Source organism: Sphaeramia orbicularis, chromosome 15 (genome assembly GCF_902148855.1).
Source record: "Sphaeramia orbicularis chromosome 15, fSphaOr1.1, whole genome shotgun sequence".
In the NCBI taxonomy this organism is placed as follows: Eukaryota; Metazoa; Chordata; class Actinopteri; order Kurtiformes; family Apogonidae; genus Sphaeramia; species Sphaeramia orbicularis.
Window position 1 is genome coordinate 12,471,171 of NC_043971.1, and position 22,593 is coordinate 12,493,763.

At 34.8% G+C, this 22,593-nt stretch overlaps 1 protein-coding gene across 1 annotated transcript in view; it reads right to left on the reverse strand.

Annotated features, from left to right (window-relative positions):
- The window catches only part of plekhh2 (pleckstrin homology domain containing, family H (with MyTH4 domain) member 2), a 108,523-nt gene that overhangs the window by 43,005 nt on the left and 42,925 nt on the right, over positions 1-22,593 (reverse strand). Inside the window, 7 exon segments of the mRNA XM_030156922.1 lie at positions 2,379-2,473; positions 2,551-2,626; positions 4,829-5,745; positions 7,692-7,868; positions 10,268-10,349; positions 18,668-18,751; positions 22,251-22,400. Of these exon segments, the coding sequence (XP_030012782.1) occupies positions 2,379-2,473; positions 2,551-2,626; positions 4,829-5,745; positions 7,692-7,868; positions 10,268-10,349; positions 18,668-18,751; positions 22,251-22,400 (1,581 nt within the window).

Below are 22,593 nucleotides of genomic sequence, written 5' to 3' on the forward strand. Positions count from 1 at the left end.
ATGACTAGTTGTTTTTTTTTTTGTTTTTTTTGTTTTTTTAAAGTGTGCTCAAACACATGCTATATAGATGCTTATAAAGTGCTCTTGCATGAAGTGCTTTCCGGGTGTCCAGGTTATGGCTCTGAAGTGAAATGGGATGAACGTCTATGAAGGTATGAAGCAGTGACAGCAGCAGCAATGATCTGGCACCGTACCAGAGCAGAGGAGCTGCTTCTATGGGCTCCTAATGCAGATGTGCTCCAGGTGTGACAGGTGCCAGCAGGTGAAGGTGATAATGAGTCTGAGGGAGGGGTCTGTGGCAATGCAGGAGTGCACCATGGCAGTTACTATTTGTTCAATAGCTTTACTCTCAACTCTTGTATGAATTGTATGAATTACCTAAGACTACAATGCAAGAAGCCGTCGAGCTAAAATTAACATGTTCGACGTTCTAAGTTTGCAGCAAGAGCTAATTTTAGCAGCTGGTAAGCAAGTTGGTCCGAACAGAAATATACACATTATGACACTGACAGAGCTGACAGAAAAGTTCCTTCCAGCCTAATAAATAGCCTTGTTTCAGAAGTAAAATGGTACTTATACGACGCCTTATACGACGTCCATGAGCACACTGGTCTTCTCTGTTGCTCTGTCCAGAAATCAACACCCATTATGGTGTTCAATCCTGCTCCTCAACACCTGGTAAACGTACCCCGAAAAATTACACCATCAAAGACACAAGCTGGAGTTAAACTTACAGAATGAACTCCAGAAATTTAACTCTTTCACTCTTTTTTACCTAACTCCAGATTATTTTACTCTACAAATTTGCTGTGCACTATGTGGTATCAGCTCGGCTCGGCTTGACTCGACTCGACTCAACTCAACTCATCCTTTTTGTGTTTCCATTCTGAAAAACGGACCTGGAATCTGGTACCTGGTACTAGTTTTTTTAGTATCACCTCCACCGAGGTTCCAAGACTGGGGACCAGATACTAAAACATGACGTGTAAACACTGCAGACCACTGATTGGTCAGAGAGTTGTCTCTGTGACCCGCTGTTTTACAAAAAACAGATGTGGAAGTTTACAGTAAATATAGCGGTAGGTTAATCCACATGTTAACAGCCCACAAAACTACACCATGGTTTGTCGAGGAGGTTCAGACGTAAAAATTCAGCATGAGCTTGATGAGACAACACGCAACGAGTGAGTTTATCAGCAACTCTCTGAGCAGACGACATGGAAGTAATGTGCTGGATCGCTATGACGACCAGGTACTGTACAGTCTGTAGTATCCTGCAATGGAAACGGTCTCCAGGAATAGGACCTGGTACCCGAGTCAAGTCGAGCCAAGCCGAGTCGAGTTGGTTTCACGTAGCGACATGATACATGCAGGAGTTAGGACTTGATTGCATAACCATCGTTTTTGATGACTTAATGGTCTAATATTTTTTTTCTGCAACTGTATGATTTCTTTTTTTTCTTTTAATACTACACCAAAATATCACCATAATAGTACTACAATATAAGAAATAAATAGATCTGATGGTAGATCTGATGTTCTTCAATATCTATAAATATATATTGCTCTGAAGCACAAATAAAAAACATGTGTCACATTGAATCAGTCTTTTGTTGACTTAATAACTTTTTTTTTTTCATTCCAGCTTCTTTACCCACAATCAACAAAGCAAAAAAAAAAGACATTTTATTACTATTATTATTTATTTCCTGTTTTTTTTTTTTTATTTGAAATTGTTGTTTGTTTTTTTTTATGAATCTGTAAAAATTCTGTCTATGTAGTAGTTTGTAGTATGTTCTCCCGAGACCCAGGAAAGTGAAAGTTTTTGCTTTATTTATTTACTTTTTAATGGAATGTCCTTTGCAATGGACAGCATTTTTAAAGTAAAACTGTGAAAATTGTCCCTTACAGAGGACAAAAATGCATTGCTGGGTCTCAGGAGGATATGGTTGCTTTAATCCTCTAGTTTGATGAGAACAGTGGTTTTCAATGGATAAGAAAAGGTTGAAAAACTGTAATCTGAAAAGTAATTTAAACTGTAAGATAAATGTAGTGGGTAAAAACTACAGTATTTGCCTCTAAATTGTAATAGGCTAGTAGTTTTACTCTAAAGTAATTCCTTCCATTTAGTATTCCAAATATATCAAATTTGAACAAAAATTATATTGCGCCACTAGGACTAAATGCAGTAGTTTATGGTCAAAAACTCCCCCTGATGACAGACTTTATTCTATCATCATTGTAGCGACAATCCAACAATAACAGCGCAAACCAGATGTGTAGACTGACTTCACACATGATCAGTTAAGCAGAATAAAACTGTACACCAGAGGGGAATAAATGGAGCTGTAAGTCTCACCATGCACACGTGTACGTACCCCTTTCAGAGTAGTGTAAACCGGAGTAGTCATGTTTTTATAGATGAGGGATGTGTACATGACAAAGGCAGGATATGAGGACTGTAGAGAGGGATCTGAAACACAGAGGACAGGTCAGCATTAGACAGGACATCATGAACAGAAGGAGCGTTACTCTGTTCAGATGACTTACCTTTGCTAGCAGGGTCTGTGCAGGATGTCTCCGACAGTCTGATTCCTGATTTTGCAACAGCATAGATACGACTCTCCTGCAGAAAAATGGAATTCAAACGTTCATGTGAGGACGCACACACAATCCAAGTATTGAGTTTAGGAACAACTGCAGTATGTTAAAGTGAAATGGAACTTGTTTCAGCTGCAACAAGTTCTTTAACCTTAACTGTATGGAGAGAAATTGGTTTCTTTATTCATCAATCAAAACGAATGGATTTGCAATTAAAAAGAATAGATTTGCAACCAAAAAAGAGATTTGAGAGCAAAAGACAGTAAGTGGCAATCCAAAAAAAAAAGATCATTTTGCTTATAAATCAGTCCTGTTATGACCCTGGGTCATAATTTGTCGATATGTATATGTTTTCTGTTTAGTGTGTGTGTTCTCCCCCCGTCCTGTAGGTGTGCTGCGGCCTTTTGTGTCTGTTTGTGTTGCAGGTGCTGATTGGTGGAGCAGGATTACCCGGCCCCTTTAAAAATGGCCCTGGAGCTTCCGTCCTCGCTCTCTTTTCCCTCCTTCCAGCTTTCAACCCTGTGTTCGTGTGTGACCGTCAGTCTTCGTGTGCTCCTGCAAAATTCGATTGTTTATAGTTGTAAATAGTTTGTTTTGTAAATTGAACCTTTTTCTGGTAGGGGAGGTCGGCTCTTTTGTTTTCCCGTTTTCTCCTGTTTTTTGGTCAGGAAGTTAGGTTAGTTTGCTGTATTTTATTTCGTGCATTTATTTTGAGTAGGTAATTTGGTTTAAACTGTAAAGAAGATATTTTGTTTGTTGTTTTAGCCGCTCCCTCCCCTAACCCTTCCTTAGTTGTTTAGGGAAAAAAAATTGTAATAAACATTGTAAACTTTAGTTTTTCGACTGACGTGTGTGCTTGGGAGCTGGGAGGGGACAAAGTAGAGCACATTATGTTCGCCCTGGTGAACCCCTAGGCCTGGGCGTAAGAGTCCTCATTGCTTGTGAGTTAAAAACTTTGCGAATTTAACTGCAGTTAAATTCGCAAGCAAAACTTTTGAAGTTGCAAACAAAGAGGAGTAATTTTCAAGCAAAACGTTTGAAGTCTCAAGCACAAGTTTTTAACTCACAAGCAATGAGGACTGACTTATAAGCAAAATGATCTTTTTTTTTTGGATTGCCACTTACTGTCTTTTGCTCTCAAATCTTATTTTTGGTTGCAAATCTATTCTTTTTAATTGTAAATCCATTCTTTTTGATTGATGAATAAAGAAACAAATTTCTCTCCATATACTGATCCTCATTTCTTAAACAACCATCAGTTTACAGAGAGCATAAAGACTGGACTGTGTTTCAATGGAAATGGGTCATGTGGGCTGATGAGTCCGGTTGAAGGAGCATGAGATATGATTTCACACATGGATTGACCACCACAGATTCTATGGGATGTACCGGAGAAGACTTTATCTGACTCTCCAGCTAAAAATGCTAAGAAAAATTTTAGCACAGCTAAAAATGAAGGCAACTGTTTGGAAATAAATGTGACATTAACCCATAAAGACCAAGTGCTATTTTTATGGCAGTTCCCAAATTAATTTTTCTCTATATTTCACCTTTCTTAAGTGATTTATTACCATTTATTGTAATATTATCCACTTTGTTTTAATTTTTTTCAGTGTAAATTATGTATTTTCCTATATTTAATTTGGTGATCATGTAAGTATTCATACAAATTCAGATTAAAGTCAATGGTTATAACATGAAAACAAAAAAATGAGGAAATAATGTCTTTTTCAGCAAAAATATCATTAACTGAACATAAAAATAAGTGTATCCATCCACCATCACTGATCAAACTCCATGGGTTTTACTGGTGAATTAATGTTGTAGAAGATGACAGTGTTTCCATGTTCACTACGGAGCCTCTGAACATCCAAATGGGTCATATCTGATGACCATGAAAAGACGACAAACCGAATTTTGCAAGTTTAGTTCTAATAAAGGCTGAGGAATTAAGAGAGTTTCCAGTGAGAAATAGCAAAATATAATATATCTGTTTTTATTTTTGGGCCTTTTTAATCACCTTATATATTTTTTTTTCCCATGTCATTTTTATGTTATACGTTTGTGACCCCCCCTCCCCCCCATTCCCCTCACTTTAGGAGGCTTTACTTTTTGCCAGTTTGTTATCTTCTTAATAACTTACCTGGTTAAATAAAGGTTAGGTTACATAAAGTGTGAAAGTGGCCTTACAGTGATAGAGATACCCAAACCTGAGGGCTGGTCTTACCCAGGAGGGGAGGCGGTGCAGAGGGGGGGTGGGGGGTTTGTTCCCGGGTGCTGATCCGTCACAGTCTGGTTTCTCTCGGTCCATGTCCTCAGCTGATCCAGGTGATTTGGGCGCTGTTTGTGAGCAGAGTAGTACCTGAGGAGATGTGTCCTTCCCTGTTTCCATGCCAACCTCCTGGTCCTGGTCCTGGTCCTGGTCCAGGTCCGTTTCCTGCGGCCGTAAGGGGCGGAGCATGCTGAGGGCGTTCCGTGTTTGTCCGTGCGTTGCCTCACAGCTGATGGGCGGCTGGCTCAGGTGCTTTTTGGCCAGAGCCACATTCATCAGTCCAAACCCTGCCGGCGTGCGCAGTCGGGGTTGTTTGGGCGAGGCCGGGTTGTCCCGAGGGTCCTGGGGCGGGTTGGGTCGTTTAGGGGTGAGGGCCGGGGTCAGGATGGGGCTGGGGGTGTTTGGTTCGCTGGATGAGGATGAGGAGTCGAGTGTGTGTGACTGGAAACGCTTGTTGAGCTCCTCAGAGGTGCAGTCCTCCAGCTTAGCCCGGTGACCCCCCTCTACCCCCTCCCCCTCTTTACAGACCTCCAGAGCCCCGTCCGATGAGCCCAGGAGGCCGAGGCCGGGACGTTCGGAGCGTTGCATGTCGTCATCAAACAGGGAGCTGCTGTCGTCCGAGGCCGTCAGGTAGGTCTCACTGCCGGGGCGGCTGAACTCCAGACCCCCCAGTCCAGCTCCTCTGTCCTCGCAGCCCCCTCCCTCGCCCTCTGAGGCGGCGCTGGACAGAACCGAGGAGACGCCACGGGATTCGGACCCACAGACGTTGTCACCCAGGCTTTCTGATGCACTGTCGTCCTCCAGAGGTGAAGCCGAGAGTCCGGTCTGGTCTGGTCTGTGGACTTCAGCGTCGGTCTGTTTGGGACTCTTCTCTGTCAAACAAACACACACACAAGCAGGTTTTTATCATATTTAGCCCAAAACTCAGCTGTGATGAATATTTTACAAATAACAGGACAACATATTTTCGAGATATGACAGATTTTTCATATCTGATTCTTTTAAAGGAGTGATATTTTGCTTTTTTTAAAAAAAAAATGTAATTATGCATTTAAAACATTTCCCTGCGGTCTACATAAACCAGGGGTGTCAAACTCATTTTTTTCCGGGGGCCACATCCAGCCCAATTTAATCTGAAGTGGGCCAAACCAGTAAAAGAATAGCATGATAGCCAATAAATAATGACAACTCCAAATTGTTTTAGTGCAAAAAATAACATTCAATTATGCCAATATTTACATTTACAAACTATCCAAACAAAAACGATATGAATAACCTGAAAAAAATGAAATTTGCTAAGAAATAAAAATACACTTTTATCAATATTATGCCTCGACTTATTATTTATACATGTGCATTACAGATCAGAATCTACAAAGGCACAAAACATTTAGTAACAGGCAAAATATTGTTAAAATTGCCCTTAATTTTCTTTACATTTCAGGTTGTTCATATTTGTTCAGGTTATTCACATTTTATTGTTAAAGGATAGTTTGTAAATGTAAATATTTTCATAATTTAACATTTTTGCACTGAATCAAAGAGAAAAAATGGTGTTGACATTATTTATAGGTTATTATGAAATTTTTTTTGAGTTCCATGCCCTAACTTGCACTTTGCAAATTCATCCCGTGGGCCAGATTGGAACCTTTAGCGGGACAGTTTTGGCCCCCAGGCCACATGTTTGACACCTGTGACATAAACTGTAAATGCTATCAATCAATCAATCAATCAGTCAGTCAGTCTGTCAGTCAGTCAATTTATTACAAAATCATTACAAACAGTTAAAATCAACAATTCATTTACAAGATACATTATGCAATAGGTCACCACAGAATCAGTCCTCAGCTCATAAATGGAGGCCCTTAAACATGTGATAAGAGACACAATTTACATTATAATCTTTAATAAATTAAAATGTTCTAAATAACTACAAACATATTTTACAATATTTGCCTATCTATCTAAAGATGCTTCATTTAATAAGACTAATCAAGACTAATAAATGCTCTGCTTGGGTCTGAATTGTTCATTAATTAAACTTCACAGGTCCATCTTCAACCCTATTTCTGAGTAATGACACCAGAAAGGTTGTTTTGAGCGCTGGCCCTTTAAATGCACATGAGCCACTTCAGGCCCCGCCCCCTCCAGATTGTTTACCGCACTTCTCTGTCCCGTTCAGCCACTTGTGTTCGTTAATACAACCAACAACTGAACATTTTTGGTAATCAGCTCAAAGTTTGGACATATTTTCAGTTTTTACTACAACCGCTGCTGTTGATAAACAATTATATCAAACTCGGAGAAATGTTCGTTGGAAGTCTTGACCTTATATGTGCAAATGTCGTGATGTAACTAGTTATAAAGCCTAACAAATTAAGCAGGAATTAAAACAGGTTATAGAAATCCACTCAATTTTGCCAAAATGAATATAAAGATACTGTAGCTTTACAGCACCTGGAGGGTTCAAATTCAAACTTTATGAACTATTAGGGTCCAAATACACAAATAAATGAACCAAAGACTAATAAAAGTGGGTTTAGCAAAATATGAGCCCTTTAAACAAATTACAAATGTTTCATTACATCCATGCCAGAGGTGTCAAACATACAGCCCATGGGCCAAATATGCTGTTTACATGATCACTTCAAAATCTGATCACCAGAAATTGGATAATGATCAGAGTCTTAGTGTCCATGGAAACGGGGTCAGTGTCTTTAATAATTATTCCTCATTCATACGTCCAGTCCGGCCTGTTCATCCACCAGAAACAGCGTCTGTTTTTGGTTTGCATATCTGCAGCTGTGTGAAGTCTTACCAGTTTTGTCTCTGCCCTCAGCCTCTCCCTGGGTGCTGAGGGTCCTCTGGGACGGGGCTGGTCCGGTGAGGACCTGGGGGCTCTTCCCCCTCACCTGGAAACAGCCGAACGTCAGGCTGCTGAGGCGCTGGGCTTCACCTGGTCTGTTCAGGACGCCGGCACACCTCCGCTCAAAGGCTACAACAGTCACAGGTAACATTTAGTTTGCATACGTTTGCATAAAATGTCATCATGATAAACATTTTCACATCAGTATCTGTAATTATCACAATAAATGTCAATTTCTTTCAAGCTTAAAGGCTGTGTTTAGTTCCCGAGTTCAAGATTCAAGAATATTTATTGTCATCATGTGCACATAATGAAATTTTGACAGGTGGTTCTCACTTAAATGCACTGATAAAAATATAAAACACATTATAAGAATATGTGCATCAAAAGAACATGTTTTTTTACTATTGTGTTTTTACTACTGTTTGTGGATACTGCTGGAACCTGTAAATTTCCCTATGGGATGAATAAAGTGTCAAGTATAAAGTAAGTTCTTAGCCTGGTTCTCCAACCCTCTAGGCCACAGCGTCCCCCATATCTGATAAATAATTTTAAATTTTAAAAAGCCGTTTAAATAAAGCTTTGGGTAGAGAATTTTAACAAATGTTGTTGTTTTCCGATGTTAAAGTGCCCAACATTTAAATCATTATGAGTATTTTGCTATGGAATAGCACATTTCTGTATTTTTCATATATTGCTATTTTAACTTGACTTATTTGTAATATTTATATTTTTATACTTTAACTCTGTTTTGTTTCCATCTATCTATCTATCTATCTATCTATCTATCTATCTATCTATCTATCTATCTATCTATCTATCTATCTATCTATCTATCTATCTATCTATCTATCTATCTATCTATCTATCTATCTATCTATCTATCTATCTATCTATCTATCTATCTATCACTTATTTTTACGTTCGGTTATTGATATCGTTGCTGAAAAAAATCACTTCATCTTCAGTTTTCTGTTTTGATGCGATAACCTTTGAATTTACTTTGAGTTTTCATCAGCATAAAATTAAATATAGGAAATTCAATATCGGAATGCAGTGAAAATTGCAAAAATACAGAGGATAATATAATAATAAATGTGTCTCTTGAAAGTATAGAGTTGTTTTTTTTTTTTTATTGTTTGTATTTATATGTTTGCTTGTTAATGTGGACCATGAGTCTGTAATAACACTTATCTATCTATCTATCTATCTATCTATCTAGAACATGTACATCGCATATAAGAAAGACATGTAAAAACACAGTATGTACAGTTTGAATGCAATTTGTGTGCAATATTATGTGCAAATGAATAACAGTTCAGTATTATTCTTGTAGAATTGCTTATTCATGCTTATGAATAATCTGTCTTTAATAAATTTTTGCATAGGAGTTACACTGGTGTGTTGAGGGTTTTTTTTGTTTTGCTTTTGTCATATTATTACACCCATTAAACCCACTTACCCATATGGACATCCATATTTTGATGTCTTACTCCATGTAACTTTACATTTACATTTACATTTACGCATCTGGCAGATGCTTTTTTCCAAAGTGACTTACAGGGGAAAAACCGAAAATGAAAGAAAAATACAAGAATAGATTAAAAACATAAAACAGCTGTACAGTTAAAACAGTGTCATACAGAAGAATAAACTTTAATTTTACACTTTTATTTTTGGAGTTACAGTAAAACTGTCCAGGGAGGAAACGGATAAAAAACAGCTTTTTGGCTAACTCAACATTTACAGCAATGTTGATTAATGTGCACTGTCTCTGTCACATAAACCGATAAATGAGAAACAAATAAATAAATAAGACTGAAAAAGGTGGTTATTTGTGGACGTGGGAAACACTTGCAAATATGTGTAACATTTTGAGAGTCTAGAGGCAAAACATTTCAATACAATAGAATAAACTGTTTGTCCAACATCCAAATATACATGTGTTTAATCTGGCAGTTCAATAATATACTAGTCGATAACAGTGATAGTAATAGTTAGTGTACACGTATAAATATGTGTGTATATGTGTGTTTATGCATGTGTGTATGTATATTTATGAGCTCGTTTAGACTGAGTACCTCCTTGTGGTGTATTCATTTATTTTATTTTATCGTCTCCTGGTTTAATGCACTTTTATACATATATATGTCTTTATAGATATATGTGGACTTTTATAGAATTATGTGTTTTTTTTCTAGTATCTTTTATCTGACTTCCTGAACAACCATACAAGAGTTCTTATGTGTACATGCACAAATGGCAAATAAACTTTTGAACCTTGAATCTTGAATATACATCCACAAAGCAGAGACAAATGTTTAAACCATCACTTTTACAACATAAAGTGATTTTTTTTTCTCACCCAGTCAATGCACACAGGTGTGGATGTATAAATGCCTGCATGCAACATAATAATAATAATAATAAGTAATAATAAGTAGTAGTAATAATAATAATAATATAAGAAAACTGTATTTTAAAACTGTTTTTAAAACCCACATGAACCAGTCTGAATCAGGACTCACCCTGCACTTGTTTCTGCAGTTCCAAAATCTGAGTCTCCTGCTGCTTGTTGGTTTCTCTCAGAGCTGCATTCTCCACCTCAAACTGAGGAAGAAACAGCAAAAACATTTCAGTTCAGTTGAGAGTTTATTTTCCAGTTCTCTTATATGTACAGTCCTGTGCAAAAGCCCAAGGCCACTTTTAGCTTTGGTGCAAGGTTATTACTGTTAACGAAAACATTACTGTGTTTTGACCCTAATAATAATAACAATAATAAATTTAATTTATGTAGCACTTATTGCAGAAAGATTTCACAAAGTGCTTTACAATAAAATCAGGAGTAAAATATCTGTACAATTGTATTTATTTCATTTATATTTTGGCTACTTCTTGTTTTTTTTTTCTTTTCTTTTTTTTTGCCACTTAAAGATAAGGAACCAAATATGGTAACTTCATTGACCATGATTTTCTACATAACTCTACAAAAATTGTGAAAAATTACATAAAAGTAATAAAGTCTTGTTATGTCCTCCAATAATGCACTACGGCTGATATTTTTGAATTTTTCAGAGTATATCTATGAGTGAACTATAAAGGGTTAATGTGACATTCTAATGTGTGCATTCATTTTGAATGGTAATCCCTTCCTCTTACTATCTATCCATATTATCTATACCAAGGTTTTTATCATTAACGAAAACATTACTGTATTTTGACCCTAATAATAATAATAACAATAATAAATTTAATTTATACAGCACTTATTGCATAAAGATTTCACAAAGTGCTTTACAATAAAATCAGGAGTAAAATACCTGTGCAATTATATTTATTTCATTTATATTTTGGCTACTTCTTGTATTTTTTTTTTCTTTTTTTTGCCACTTAAAGATAAGGAATCAAATATGGTAACTTCATTGACCATGATTTTCTACATAACTCTACAAAAATTGTGAGTAAAATACCTGTGCAATATTTATTTCATTTATATTTCATTTATATTTTGGCTACTTCTTGCATTTTTTTTTTCTTTTTTTGCCACTTAAAGATAAGGAACCAAATATGGTAACTTCATTGACCATGATTTTCTACATAACTCTACAAAAATTGTGAAAAATTACATAAAAGTAATAAAGTCTTGTTATGTCCTCCAATAATGCACTACGGCTGATATTTTTGAATTTTTCAGAGTATATCTATGAGTGAACTATAAAGGGTTAATGTGACATTCTAATGTGTGCATTCATTTTTGAATGGTAATCCCTTCCTCTTACTATCTATCCATATTATCTATACCAAGGTTTTTATCGTTAACAAAAACTAAAGAAAAGACGAAAACTAGAATTGTAAAAACATTTTCGTTCACTGAAATAAACAAAAACTAGAATTAAAAGAAAAAAATGATAACTAACTGAAACTGTATTGTGTGCTTACAAAACAAACTAAAACAAATAAAAAATTATGTATAAAAATCCCTTTGTTTTCATCTTTGTCAATGTCGGATTGATATGAAATCGATTTATTTCCCTCAAGTAATTTTAGCCGTTGGCACCATATGATATTTAACAATCCGTCACTTCTTGTCACTTGTCGTTCAGAGTCAGGTTTTCATCCCCACTCTACCTGGAAACATGGAAACTAAAATTGGGAGAAAGCAGCAGAGTCCTGTCTGGGATTTATTTGAAAATGATGGCAAAGAAGATGAAAGATATAAAAAACACTAAAACTAAACTAAAACTAAGCATTTAGAAAATAAACGAAAACCAATAAAAACTAGCAAACCTGCTCTAAAAACGAAATAAAACTAACTGAATTAGACAAAAAAAAAGTCAAAACTAAATAAAACTAAACTATAATGAAAAAATCCAAAACTATTATAACCTCGCTTTGTTGTACATTTAGAAAATACAGGAAATGTGTGCACAGCCTTAAAAGACACAAAAACTGAACTAAACATGTTGTAAAGGTTAAAGTTAGTATTTAATGTGACCTTTGACCCCATGACAAGAAGCAGCACAAACAATTCAAAACATCTGACTTGTGTTGAATGAAACCTGGTGTAAAACATCAGAAAATGAATGCAATAAATCTCATATTGTCTGGGAAAAAAAGGATTAAAGATGTGTTAAGTGCAAAGGGAGGCCACATTAACCCTTCCATGCATAGTGGTCACTCCAGTGGACAGTTCTTCTACAGCTGTTCTATTGTTTATTCATGGGTTTTGTTGTTTTAGTTCCATATCAGGACTCTTATGCATCATCCAAAACACTGCAATTCATACAATTACTGTAACTTTGCTGCACTTGATAAACCTGATCTGCTGTAACATGTTTTAGTGTAAATCAATTGCTAATTGGTATTAGACTGTAATTAACAAACAAATTATTATTATTATTATTTTTTTTTTTTTTTTGCATATCCTCCTGAGACCCAGCAATGCATTTTATCCTCTGTAGGGGACAAAAGTTTGACAGTTTTACTTTAAAAATGCTTTCCATTACAAAGGACATTCCATTTAAAAAAAACAATCAATAAATAAAAATAGTTTTAACTCTTTCAGTGCCATGGGCCGATTAAATCGGCTTTACGAAAACAACCTGTAAAGAGCCACGGGCCGATCAGATGGGCTTTGGAGAACACGCCATATTTGTGTACAAACAAACCATCCACCCTCATTTCTTTCTCACATTTCGATGACGTTCTTTCTGTGTCCCCCTTTTGAGACCAAGCAGACGGGAATTTGAGGTCATGCGACCGAATAATATTTTTATATCTTTTTAATGTTTCTTATTCTCCGGTGTTTCATCAGAGGGAGCCCTCCATGCCGGGGGGCGGCTGTGGACTCCGGGGGCTGTGGCGCCTTCTCTCACTGGGGTCCGCTCCTTTCTGGTGGGTGGGGGTCCCAGTTGGCCCTCTCCCACTAGTTGGGATGCGGGGCTGTGTTGCTGGTGCCTGGTCGCCGGGGTCGGCGGCTGCATCCTGGTGCGGATGGCTCCCTGAGACAGCGCCTCCTAAACTGATGTTTTACTTTTACTTGTACATTTTTGTTCTGGTCTACCCGTGCTCAGTCAGTCTTCTTAAGTATGTGTGAGCTTGTGGGTTTGCATGTATATGTGTGTGTGTGTGTGTGTGTGGGTGGTGTGCGGGTGAGTGGGTGGGTGTGGGTGGGGGGGCGGTACTGATTTTTAAACTGATATGTAAAGCACTTTGTGCTACAGTTTTTAATGTATGAAAAGTGCTATATAAATAAAGATTATTATTATTATTATTATTATTATTATTATAAATTATGCAAATTACGATCAATAATGAATCGGCTGCGTCCGGTGCGTTTTGGATCTAATCAGCAATCGGTCGGATGTTACCGAGCGGTTTCCTGCAGGATTCTTCAAATATTATAAAAACGACGCAAAATACTGAAAAACGGCCAAATTCTGTGGCACTTTTAAGGCTTATTAGCCCCTTAACTGTCTGGCACTTAAAGAGTTAAAAATGTATCTGAAAAAACTGTTGTATTATGCAGTTTCCGATCAAGACAAATTTTTCATGTAAAAAAGCTAAAACTGTCCATTTCCTGGGTCTCAGGAGGATATTATCTCCATGAAATGAGTAATAACTAATATTAGAGTGTGATAAAATGTGAGAAAACAGTAGCAATTTAGCAATTAGTGGCATTAAAAATGTTTTTATTTCATAGTTTTCACACAGTATATCACTTTCTGATGATGATTTTTATAGAAATGTTTCTTTGGTTCAAAACTTAAATGCATGGTATCCAGCTGAGTGGACATTTTTTTTTAACTCCATGAAAAATACGTTCATAAAAAAAAAATAATAATAATAATACATTGCATTATTTTTTTCATGCCTAAAGAGGAACAAAAACACTCAAGAAAAAAAATATTGACTAAGGTTCTCATAATTCGTACATGAAAGGGTTAAATACCACTTTGGTTTATAGAAGCTGTTTTTACCCTGAAACTATAGTTTTTAAAGCTGTACATACTTCACATATGTCAGATTGGATCTAATACAGAGACTTACAAATGTATATGTGTGGAAATTAGAACTGTACTAAAATGAAGAAGCTCTGACAAGGAAGTGCCTACAAGCAGATGCATGTATGTAATGGAGAAACTGTCCTTTTCATTAAAAGTAAAACAGGACAAATTTATGGAAATGTGGTCAGAATGGACTGTATACGTCACCCCACTGAGGTTAGATTTAACTTAACTGGAAATGACAAGTTATAATTGAACTGGTTGAATGTACTGGAGCTGAAACTTGTGTGGATTTTGGAATAAGAATAATGAAAATAAGGGAAAAATATGACATCTTTTTGTGCTAAGGTATATTTAACTCTTTCATGCATGAATTAGGAGAACCTTAATCAAGATTTTTTTTTTTTCCTAAGTGTTTTTATTCCTCTTTAGGCATGAAAAAAACCCCCAATGTGATTGCATTTTTTTTTTTTTTTTTTTTTTTTTATGAACCGATTTTACATGGAGTTACAAAATCATGCATTTAATTTTAGAAGCAAAGAAACATGTATTTACTGATATACTGTGTGAAAACTATGAGATAAAAACATTTTTAATGCTGCTAATTTGATGTTTTCTCACATTTCAACAATACTTGCATGGAGATTATATGCAAAAAACAAACAAACAAACAAAAACAAAACTGTTAATTACAGTTTAATAACAATTTGCTTTTTATTTATTTTTTTCTTTTTACAGTCAAACATGTTAGTGCAGATCAGGTTTATCTAGAACGGCAAATTTACAGTAATGGTATGAATTACAGTGTTTGGGATGATGCATAAGCGTCCACTGTGTTAACTGATATGGAACTAAAACAACAAAATATACAATAGAACAGCTGTAGAATAACTGTCCACTGTAGTGACCACTATGCATGAAAGGGTTAAGTCCCCGTCCCTCCGTGTGGTCAACTCTGTGGACTCTTTTAACCCTTTCATGCTCAGTGGTCACTCCAGCGGTCAGTTATTCTACAGCTGTTCTCTTGTATATTCATGGATTTTGTCGTTTTAATTCCATTTCAGCTGACACAGTGGATGCTCACAGACCATCCCATAATGCACTGCAATTCATACTATTACTGTAACTTTGCTGTTCTTCATAAACCTGATCTGCACTAACATGTTTGAGTGGAAATCAGTTGCTTATTATTATTATTAGACTGTAATTAACAGTTTGTTTTTTTTATACAAAACGTTTTGTTTTTTTTGTTTTTTTTTTACAAATTATCTGTTAAAAAGTGAGACAACATCAGATTAGCTGCATTAAAAATGTTTTTATTTAATAGTTTTCACACACTATAACAGTAAATATGTTTGTCTACTTCAGAAATTAAACACATGGTTTCCAGCTGAGTGGACATTTTTGCAACTCCATGAAAAATAGGTTCATAAAACAAAAACAAAAAAAATTGCATTGTTTTTTTAATGCCAAGAGGAATAAAAACACTCAGGAAAAAAAATTGATTAAAGCTCTCATATTTCATGCATGAAAGGGTTAAAAAGCAACTCGAGACGTTTTTTTTTTTGTTTTTTGTTTTTTTTATTAAAGCTTTTGGTTGATGGGTTTATCCTTTTTTATTTTATGAAATTATTCTTATGTTGTTTTATTGCACCCATTTTATGTACAGCACTTTGTGATTTTTATCTGTGAAAAGCGCTTTATAAATAAACTTTACTTTACTACTACTTAATTTACTTTAACAATATATAACAGAAAAGGGGAGGACTTACTTTAAGAACAGTATGGAGAGAAATTTGTTTCTTTATTCACCAATCAAAAAGAATGGATTTGCAACCAAAAAAGAGATTTGAGAGTAAATGACAGTAAGTGTCAATCCAAAAAAAAGGATCATTTTGCTGATAAATCAGCCCTCATTGCTTGTGAGATAAAAAATTTTGCTTGAGACTTCAAAAGTTTTGCTTGTGAATTTAACTGCACTTAATGGGCGGGGCCTATGCTGATAGATGAGAGAAGAGTTTCTATTGGTGGGTTTGACCTGGCAAGCAAAACTTTTGAAGGTGCAAACAAAAGTTTTTAACTCACAAGCAATGAGGACTGATTTAAGCAAAATTACTTTTTTTTTATTTCCACTTACTGTCTTTTGCTCTCAAATCTCTTTTTTGGTTGCAAATCTATTCTTTTTAATTGCAAATCCATTCTTTTTGATTGATGAATAAAGAAACAAATTTCTCTCCATAGAACAGTTGTCTTGCTTTTTTTTTTTTTGTTTTGTTTTTTTTTTTCTAAACAGAGAACCTATATGGAACATGTATTTGTTAAATTTCATGCTTTACCATTGTTAATTTTTTAGACGTGGTATACAAATGTGCTTAGTTGTCTGTTGCATAGTATCTTTCCAAATGAAAAAATAAAATTACAGGGTGGGGAAGCAAAATTTACAATGAACATTTAGTTGTTTTTTCTCAGCAGGCACTACGTCAATTGTTTTGAAACCAAACATATATTGATGTCATAATCATACCTAACACTATTATCCATACCTTTTCAGAAACTTTTGCCCATATGAGTAATCAGGAAAGCAAACGTCAAAGAGTGTGTGATTTGCTGAATGCACTCGTCACACCAAAGGAGATTTCAAAAATAGTTGGAGTGTCCATAAAGACTATTTATAATGGAAAGAAGAGAATGACTATGAGCAAAACTATTACGAGAAAGTCTGGAAGATACTATTAAAGAAGAATGGGAGAAGTTGTCACCCGAATATTTGAGGAACACTTGCGCAAGTTTCAGGAAGCGTGTGAAGGCAGTTATTGAGAAAGAAGGAGGACACATAGAATAAAAACATTTTCTATTATGGACATTTTCTTGTGGCAAATAAATTCTCATGACTTTCAATAAACTAATTGGTCATACACTGTCTTTCAATCCCTGCCTCAAAATATTGTAAATTTTGCTTCTCCACCCTGTACATTTATAAAAAAAAAAAAAAAAAAAGAACTTTACTAAAATGACAGTTACTATTGGCCACATAAACCCATATTTGCTAAATTTGACGAGGTTTTTATTTCTGCAAAAGTGCTGCACGTAGCACTTTTACAAAAGTGTGTTATGATGATGAGGTGCTACAGCAGTAAAAGTACAAGCAGCTCTTTGTGTGTTCAGATCAGAGCAGAGCTGGTAGGAGTGAGTTAAAACTGCAGTCGCACCAAAAGGTCGCACAGGTTTCACATAAAGGCGACAGCGAAGGTGCACAAACACACACACACACACACACACACACAAAGATGAAAATAAACATGGAAGATGGGTCTGGGACATGACGAGCAACATTCCACTGAAAGATCTCAGCTCAAAGTGGAGGAAGTAGCAGAAAAAACTGTGTCTTGTGAGAAGATCTGGATCAAACATCAGCAGATGTATGGAGGAGAATAGAATAGAATAGAATAGAATAGAATAGAAGAGAAGAGAAGAGAAGAGAAGAGAAGAGAAGAGAAGAGAAGAGAAGAGAAGAGAAGAGAAGAGAAGAGAAGAGAAGAGAAGAGAAGAGAAGAGAACAGAAGAGAACAGAAGAGAACAGAAGAGAAGAGAATAAAATAGAAGAGAATAAAATAGAAGAGAAAATAATAAAATAGAATAGAATAAAATAGAAGAGAATAGAAGAAAAAAGAAAAGAAGAGAATAGAAGAGAAAAGAAGAGAAGAGAAGATAAGAGAAGAGAAGAGAATAGAAGAGAATAGAGAAGAGAAGAGAAGAGAAGAGAAAAGAATAGACTAGAATAGAAAAGAATAGAATAGGAAAAAAATAGAATAGAAAAGAATAGAATAAAATAGAAAAGTATAGAATAGAATAGAAAAAAGAATAGAATAGAATAGAATAGAATAGAATAGAATAGAATAGAATAGAATAGAATAGAATAGAATAGAATAGTGCAACTCCACTGCAGCAGTATTTACAGAATAAGAATAGAGCATGAATATAAAATGACAAAAAAAGAGAATAGATACGAAATATAATTTAAAAATTACAATTTAACAAAGTAACATAAGAATAGAGCTTCATGGAATAAAAAATAAAACTGGATAAAATACGAATAGGCGCAATTTACAGTATCAGCGGTATGTATTACCATGAATGACTATGTATCTCTGTTAACAGTATTAACAGCATGTATTTCCTCTAAAAACAGTATGTAAGTAATGTATAAGAAATATGTAGGAATGTCAATGGAAATTGTGTGTGACAGTTTTCAAACCACCAGTGTTAGATCAGAAAGCAATAAACACGTTTCCTTGACAAGGAAATTGTGAGATATTTAGATATGTACGGACCTAACCCCCAGTCCTTCTTATTTTTTACTTCCAGATCCATCCATATAAATGAGTCTATTCACCTGTTTATCCAATAACATGATATATTTACCTCTGACAACTTCAGCATCACCCATTCTTTGATTTTAGCCGCTTTCTCCTCCACTGTTTTGGCATCTTGAAGTCGGATCTGCTTCTGGTAAAAGACAAAGTCATAGAATGTGGCTGTCAGACTGTTCAACTCCACCTCATAACTGCATAATTACAATTACACACAACAATATTTTTGAACACTTATTATGCATATTTCTTTAATTATCATATTGATAGCACTGGTCAACAACAAATTTATTGTTTAAGTTTTTTGAGCTGATTTAGGATAATTTTGGTGTGCTGAATCCAAAAATCACATTAATTTTGCTCAATCAGGTCAACTTTCTGAACTATGCTACATATTGGCTTTTTAACATTTTTGCTTACATTTATGGGCATTTTCACATCATATGATACAAAATTCTTTCATATTTCTTGCAATAAATGAGTTCTGAAGATTTTACTTTTGCCAATTTATGACTAATGTTTTTTTTAATATTACAGGTGAATGAAATGGCTTCGACTAGAAGATCTTGCAAAAATAAGCCTGACGTATTCTGCTACATCTGCGGTGAATACACCATTGTACCTAACAAGAATCCTGTTAGAAAATGATTTTTTTTTCTCTTAAAACCTATTTTGGGTGAGAACTATATAAAAAATCAACTGATAAAGTCACAAAAATGTAATCAATTTTGTGAGAAGATCAAATTAGCAAAAAAACCGGACCTGATTGAGAAAAACAGATGTCATTTTTGGATTTAGCGGTGCAAAATGGTCCTAATTCAGTTGAAAAAACCTAGACAACTTGCAAAAAACATTTTTTTTGTAACCCAGTGTAATATATTGTCTAGTACATATTGTACAAATTGTTTTTCTAATTTTGTATCGTAAAAAAGGGTTTTAATATGTATATTTTGTACATATACACACACCAAATTTGCATATTAAAACTCTATATTATGATATAAATATATTCAGAGCTGTATGTTAGTATATTTAGAGCTTTACAATATATTTATTTATTTTTCTTTTCCTGTTGTATAGATAATTCTTCTCTGCTACTTTTTATAACACTTGAATGGAGTGACTAACACCCAATAATTTCCCCTTGGGATTAGTAAAGTATTCTGATTCTGATATTTATATTTACATTTATGCATTTGGCAGATGCTTTTTTCTGAAGCGACTTACAGAGGAAAACCAAAAAATAAATAAATAAATAAATAAAGACATAAAGCAGCTGTACAATTAAAAACAGTGTCATACAGAAGATTAAAAAGCAAAATTATACACTAAAAATACAAGAATAGATTAAGAAGACTTAAAAACAGCTGTACAATTTAAAACAGCGAAATAAAAATACCAAGTATACAGTGATATATGTCAGAGAAGCCATATTTCACAGATGACATGACTTCTGGGGGTCTTAAAACAATGAGGATAAAAATTTAGTCCAACTTTACTCCATTAAAAAAATTACTCTTTGCCTTACCATTGTTTCCATCTGTTCTTTTGGGGAATTTAGTAATATTTCTCTGACAAAAACTAAAAAGCATACTTTTTATTAGCACTCAAGCCACATACAGAGTTGTATCTGTCAGTATTATGATTATTATTATTATTCGTATTAATATCCTCCTGAGACCCAATGCATTTTTGTCATCTGTAGGGGACAAAACTTTGGCAGTTTTATTTTAAAAAGGATGTCCATTGCAAAAGGACATTCCATTAACCTCCTAAGACCCAGGAAATGTCAGCAAAGTACGAGCTTTGTTTGCTTTTTATTAAATAAGTGCCTTTATTGGAAACATCATGATGCAACAGTTTTCTCAGATGCAGTTTTTAGTTTTAATTTTTATGGAATGTCCTTTGTGGTGGAGAGTTTTCTTTTCTTTTCTTTTTTTTTTTTTTTTTGTATAAAGTTGTGAAACTCTTGTACACAAATGTGGACAGAAAACCCATAGCTGGGTCTTAGGAGGTTAAAAAAAAATTAATTAATTAATTAATTTAAATAATGTGAAAAATGCATCTGAATAAAACATTATGCAGTTCCAAATCAAGACAATTGTTTAATGTAAAAAAGCTAAATCTTCACTTTCCTGGGTCTCAGGAGGTTATTGTTACAATACTTTAGGCCTCAACAAACACAAATATGGAGGATTAAACATGCACGAAAACTCATATCAGAGCTGTTCATAAAGGTTCATGAATGGGCATAAAAACATGGCTCTCTGGTGTCTAATCTAATCTGGAATATTAAAAAATTACAGGTAACACTTTATGATAAGTACACACTATAGAGCATTAGTTAAGCATTAACAAATACTGAATTCATTATTTATAAAGCATATTTCTGACATGAATGCTCATTAGTATATGGTTTATAAGCACAGTTTTAAATGTTTTAAAGAGTTTATTTTATCTGTTTCATAATATTGACACTTTTGAGGTTTAGAATCATATTGAATTATGACACTGACAGATTTTCTGACTTTATTTTTTTGATAATGAAAAATATTATATTTTTTAATTAAAAATTTTATTTACTTAGTACTTTTTGTATTTAGTACTTGAAACCTCTATGACTTGCTGTTGGTGTTTTTAAGTTTTTATTGAGCCATGTTTACCCTTGTGAGAAGTCGCATAAATATTAATGCGGTTTGTTTGATAATCCCATGTGCTGTGTTTTTCCTTTGTTAGAATAACTCAGACTTTTGTGAGTTTTTAGGCATTGCCAACCTTTAAATCTCATTTGTAAATGCTTTATATGTCATATATAGTCCACACTTTAGATGAGCTCACACCATATACTTAATTCATGAGTAGTAAGTGCTTTAGAACTACCTGAAATAATGAATTCCTGTATTAATAACTGTTTATACGACATCTATTGGAAAATAAATGTGTGAGTTAGTGTAAAATACCCACTAACATATTCACTAACCGTTAGTACATGTCTGAATAGTGTATGTGTGAGCATACATCCACATCTTAACTGGTTTGTAAGTGATGCAATACTAAATGTTTAAATGCTGAATCCATAATTTATAAAGTATGAAAATACAATCATTAAGTACAATGTAGATGAGCTTATGAATGATGAGTAAAGCATTTATAACTGTGTTTATAAACCATATATTAATGAGTATTCATGTGAGAAATATGCTTTATAAATGATGAATTCAGTATTTATTAATGCTTAAGTAATGCTTCATAGTGTGTACTTATTATAAAGTGTTACCATTACATTTAAGGGCATATTTTCGATCACACATAGTGAGTTGTAGTGTATTTTGCTGTATTTAACTGTCCATATTTTGATTTGCATAGGTTAAGGGAACAGGACAGGGGGTGTTTTGTGTGTTTTGGAGTTCTCATTTAATTCATAGTCATGTGTTGTGGGTTTTTTTTTTTAAACTGACACAGAGTAAAACGCTCTGATTCGTATTCACAGAGCAGCAGAGCAGACCTCCAGCTTTAAGACTTGACTGAACCTTTATGTTTTTGTGTCCTTGAATTCACTAATTGCACGCCACATTCTGCGCTTCCTTACATCTGAAAAGCACAAGAAACCATGTGTTGCTTGTGTGAAATCGTACCTGCTCCTCCAGCTGCTGCTCCAGCTGGGCGATGACGTCCTCCTTCTCCTGCACCGACGCCTGCAGCTCCTGGCATCGCTGAAACAAACGCACCTCCGAGTCTCCACATTGACCGTCTGGAGCCTTCAGCTTCTCCTCCATCCACTGCACCTGAAATGATCACATATTAGGGATGTAATGATTACCAGTATAACAATAAAGCACGGTAAAATTGCCAACGATTAGTATTACTGTTTAAATTCTAATTATCATGATAACCGTGTTTGATTACTGCACTTTTCCAGAGAAAACGCCTATGTAAAGATCTGCTTTTATGTCAAATATTTGAGTATAGTTTTAATTT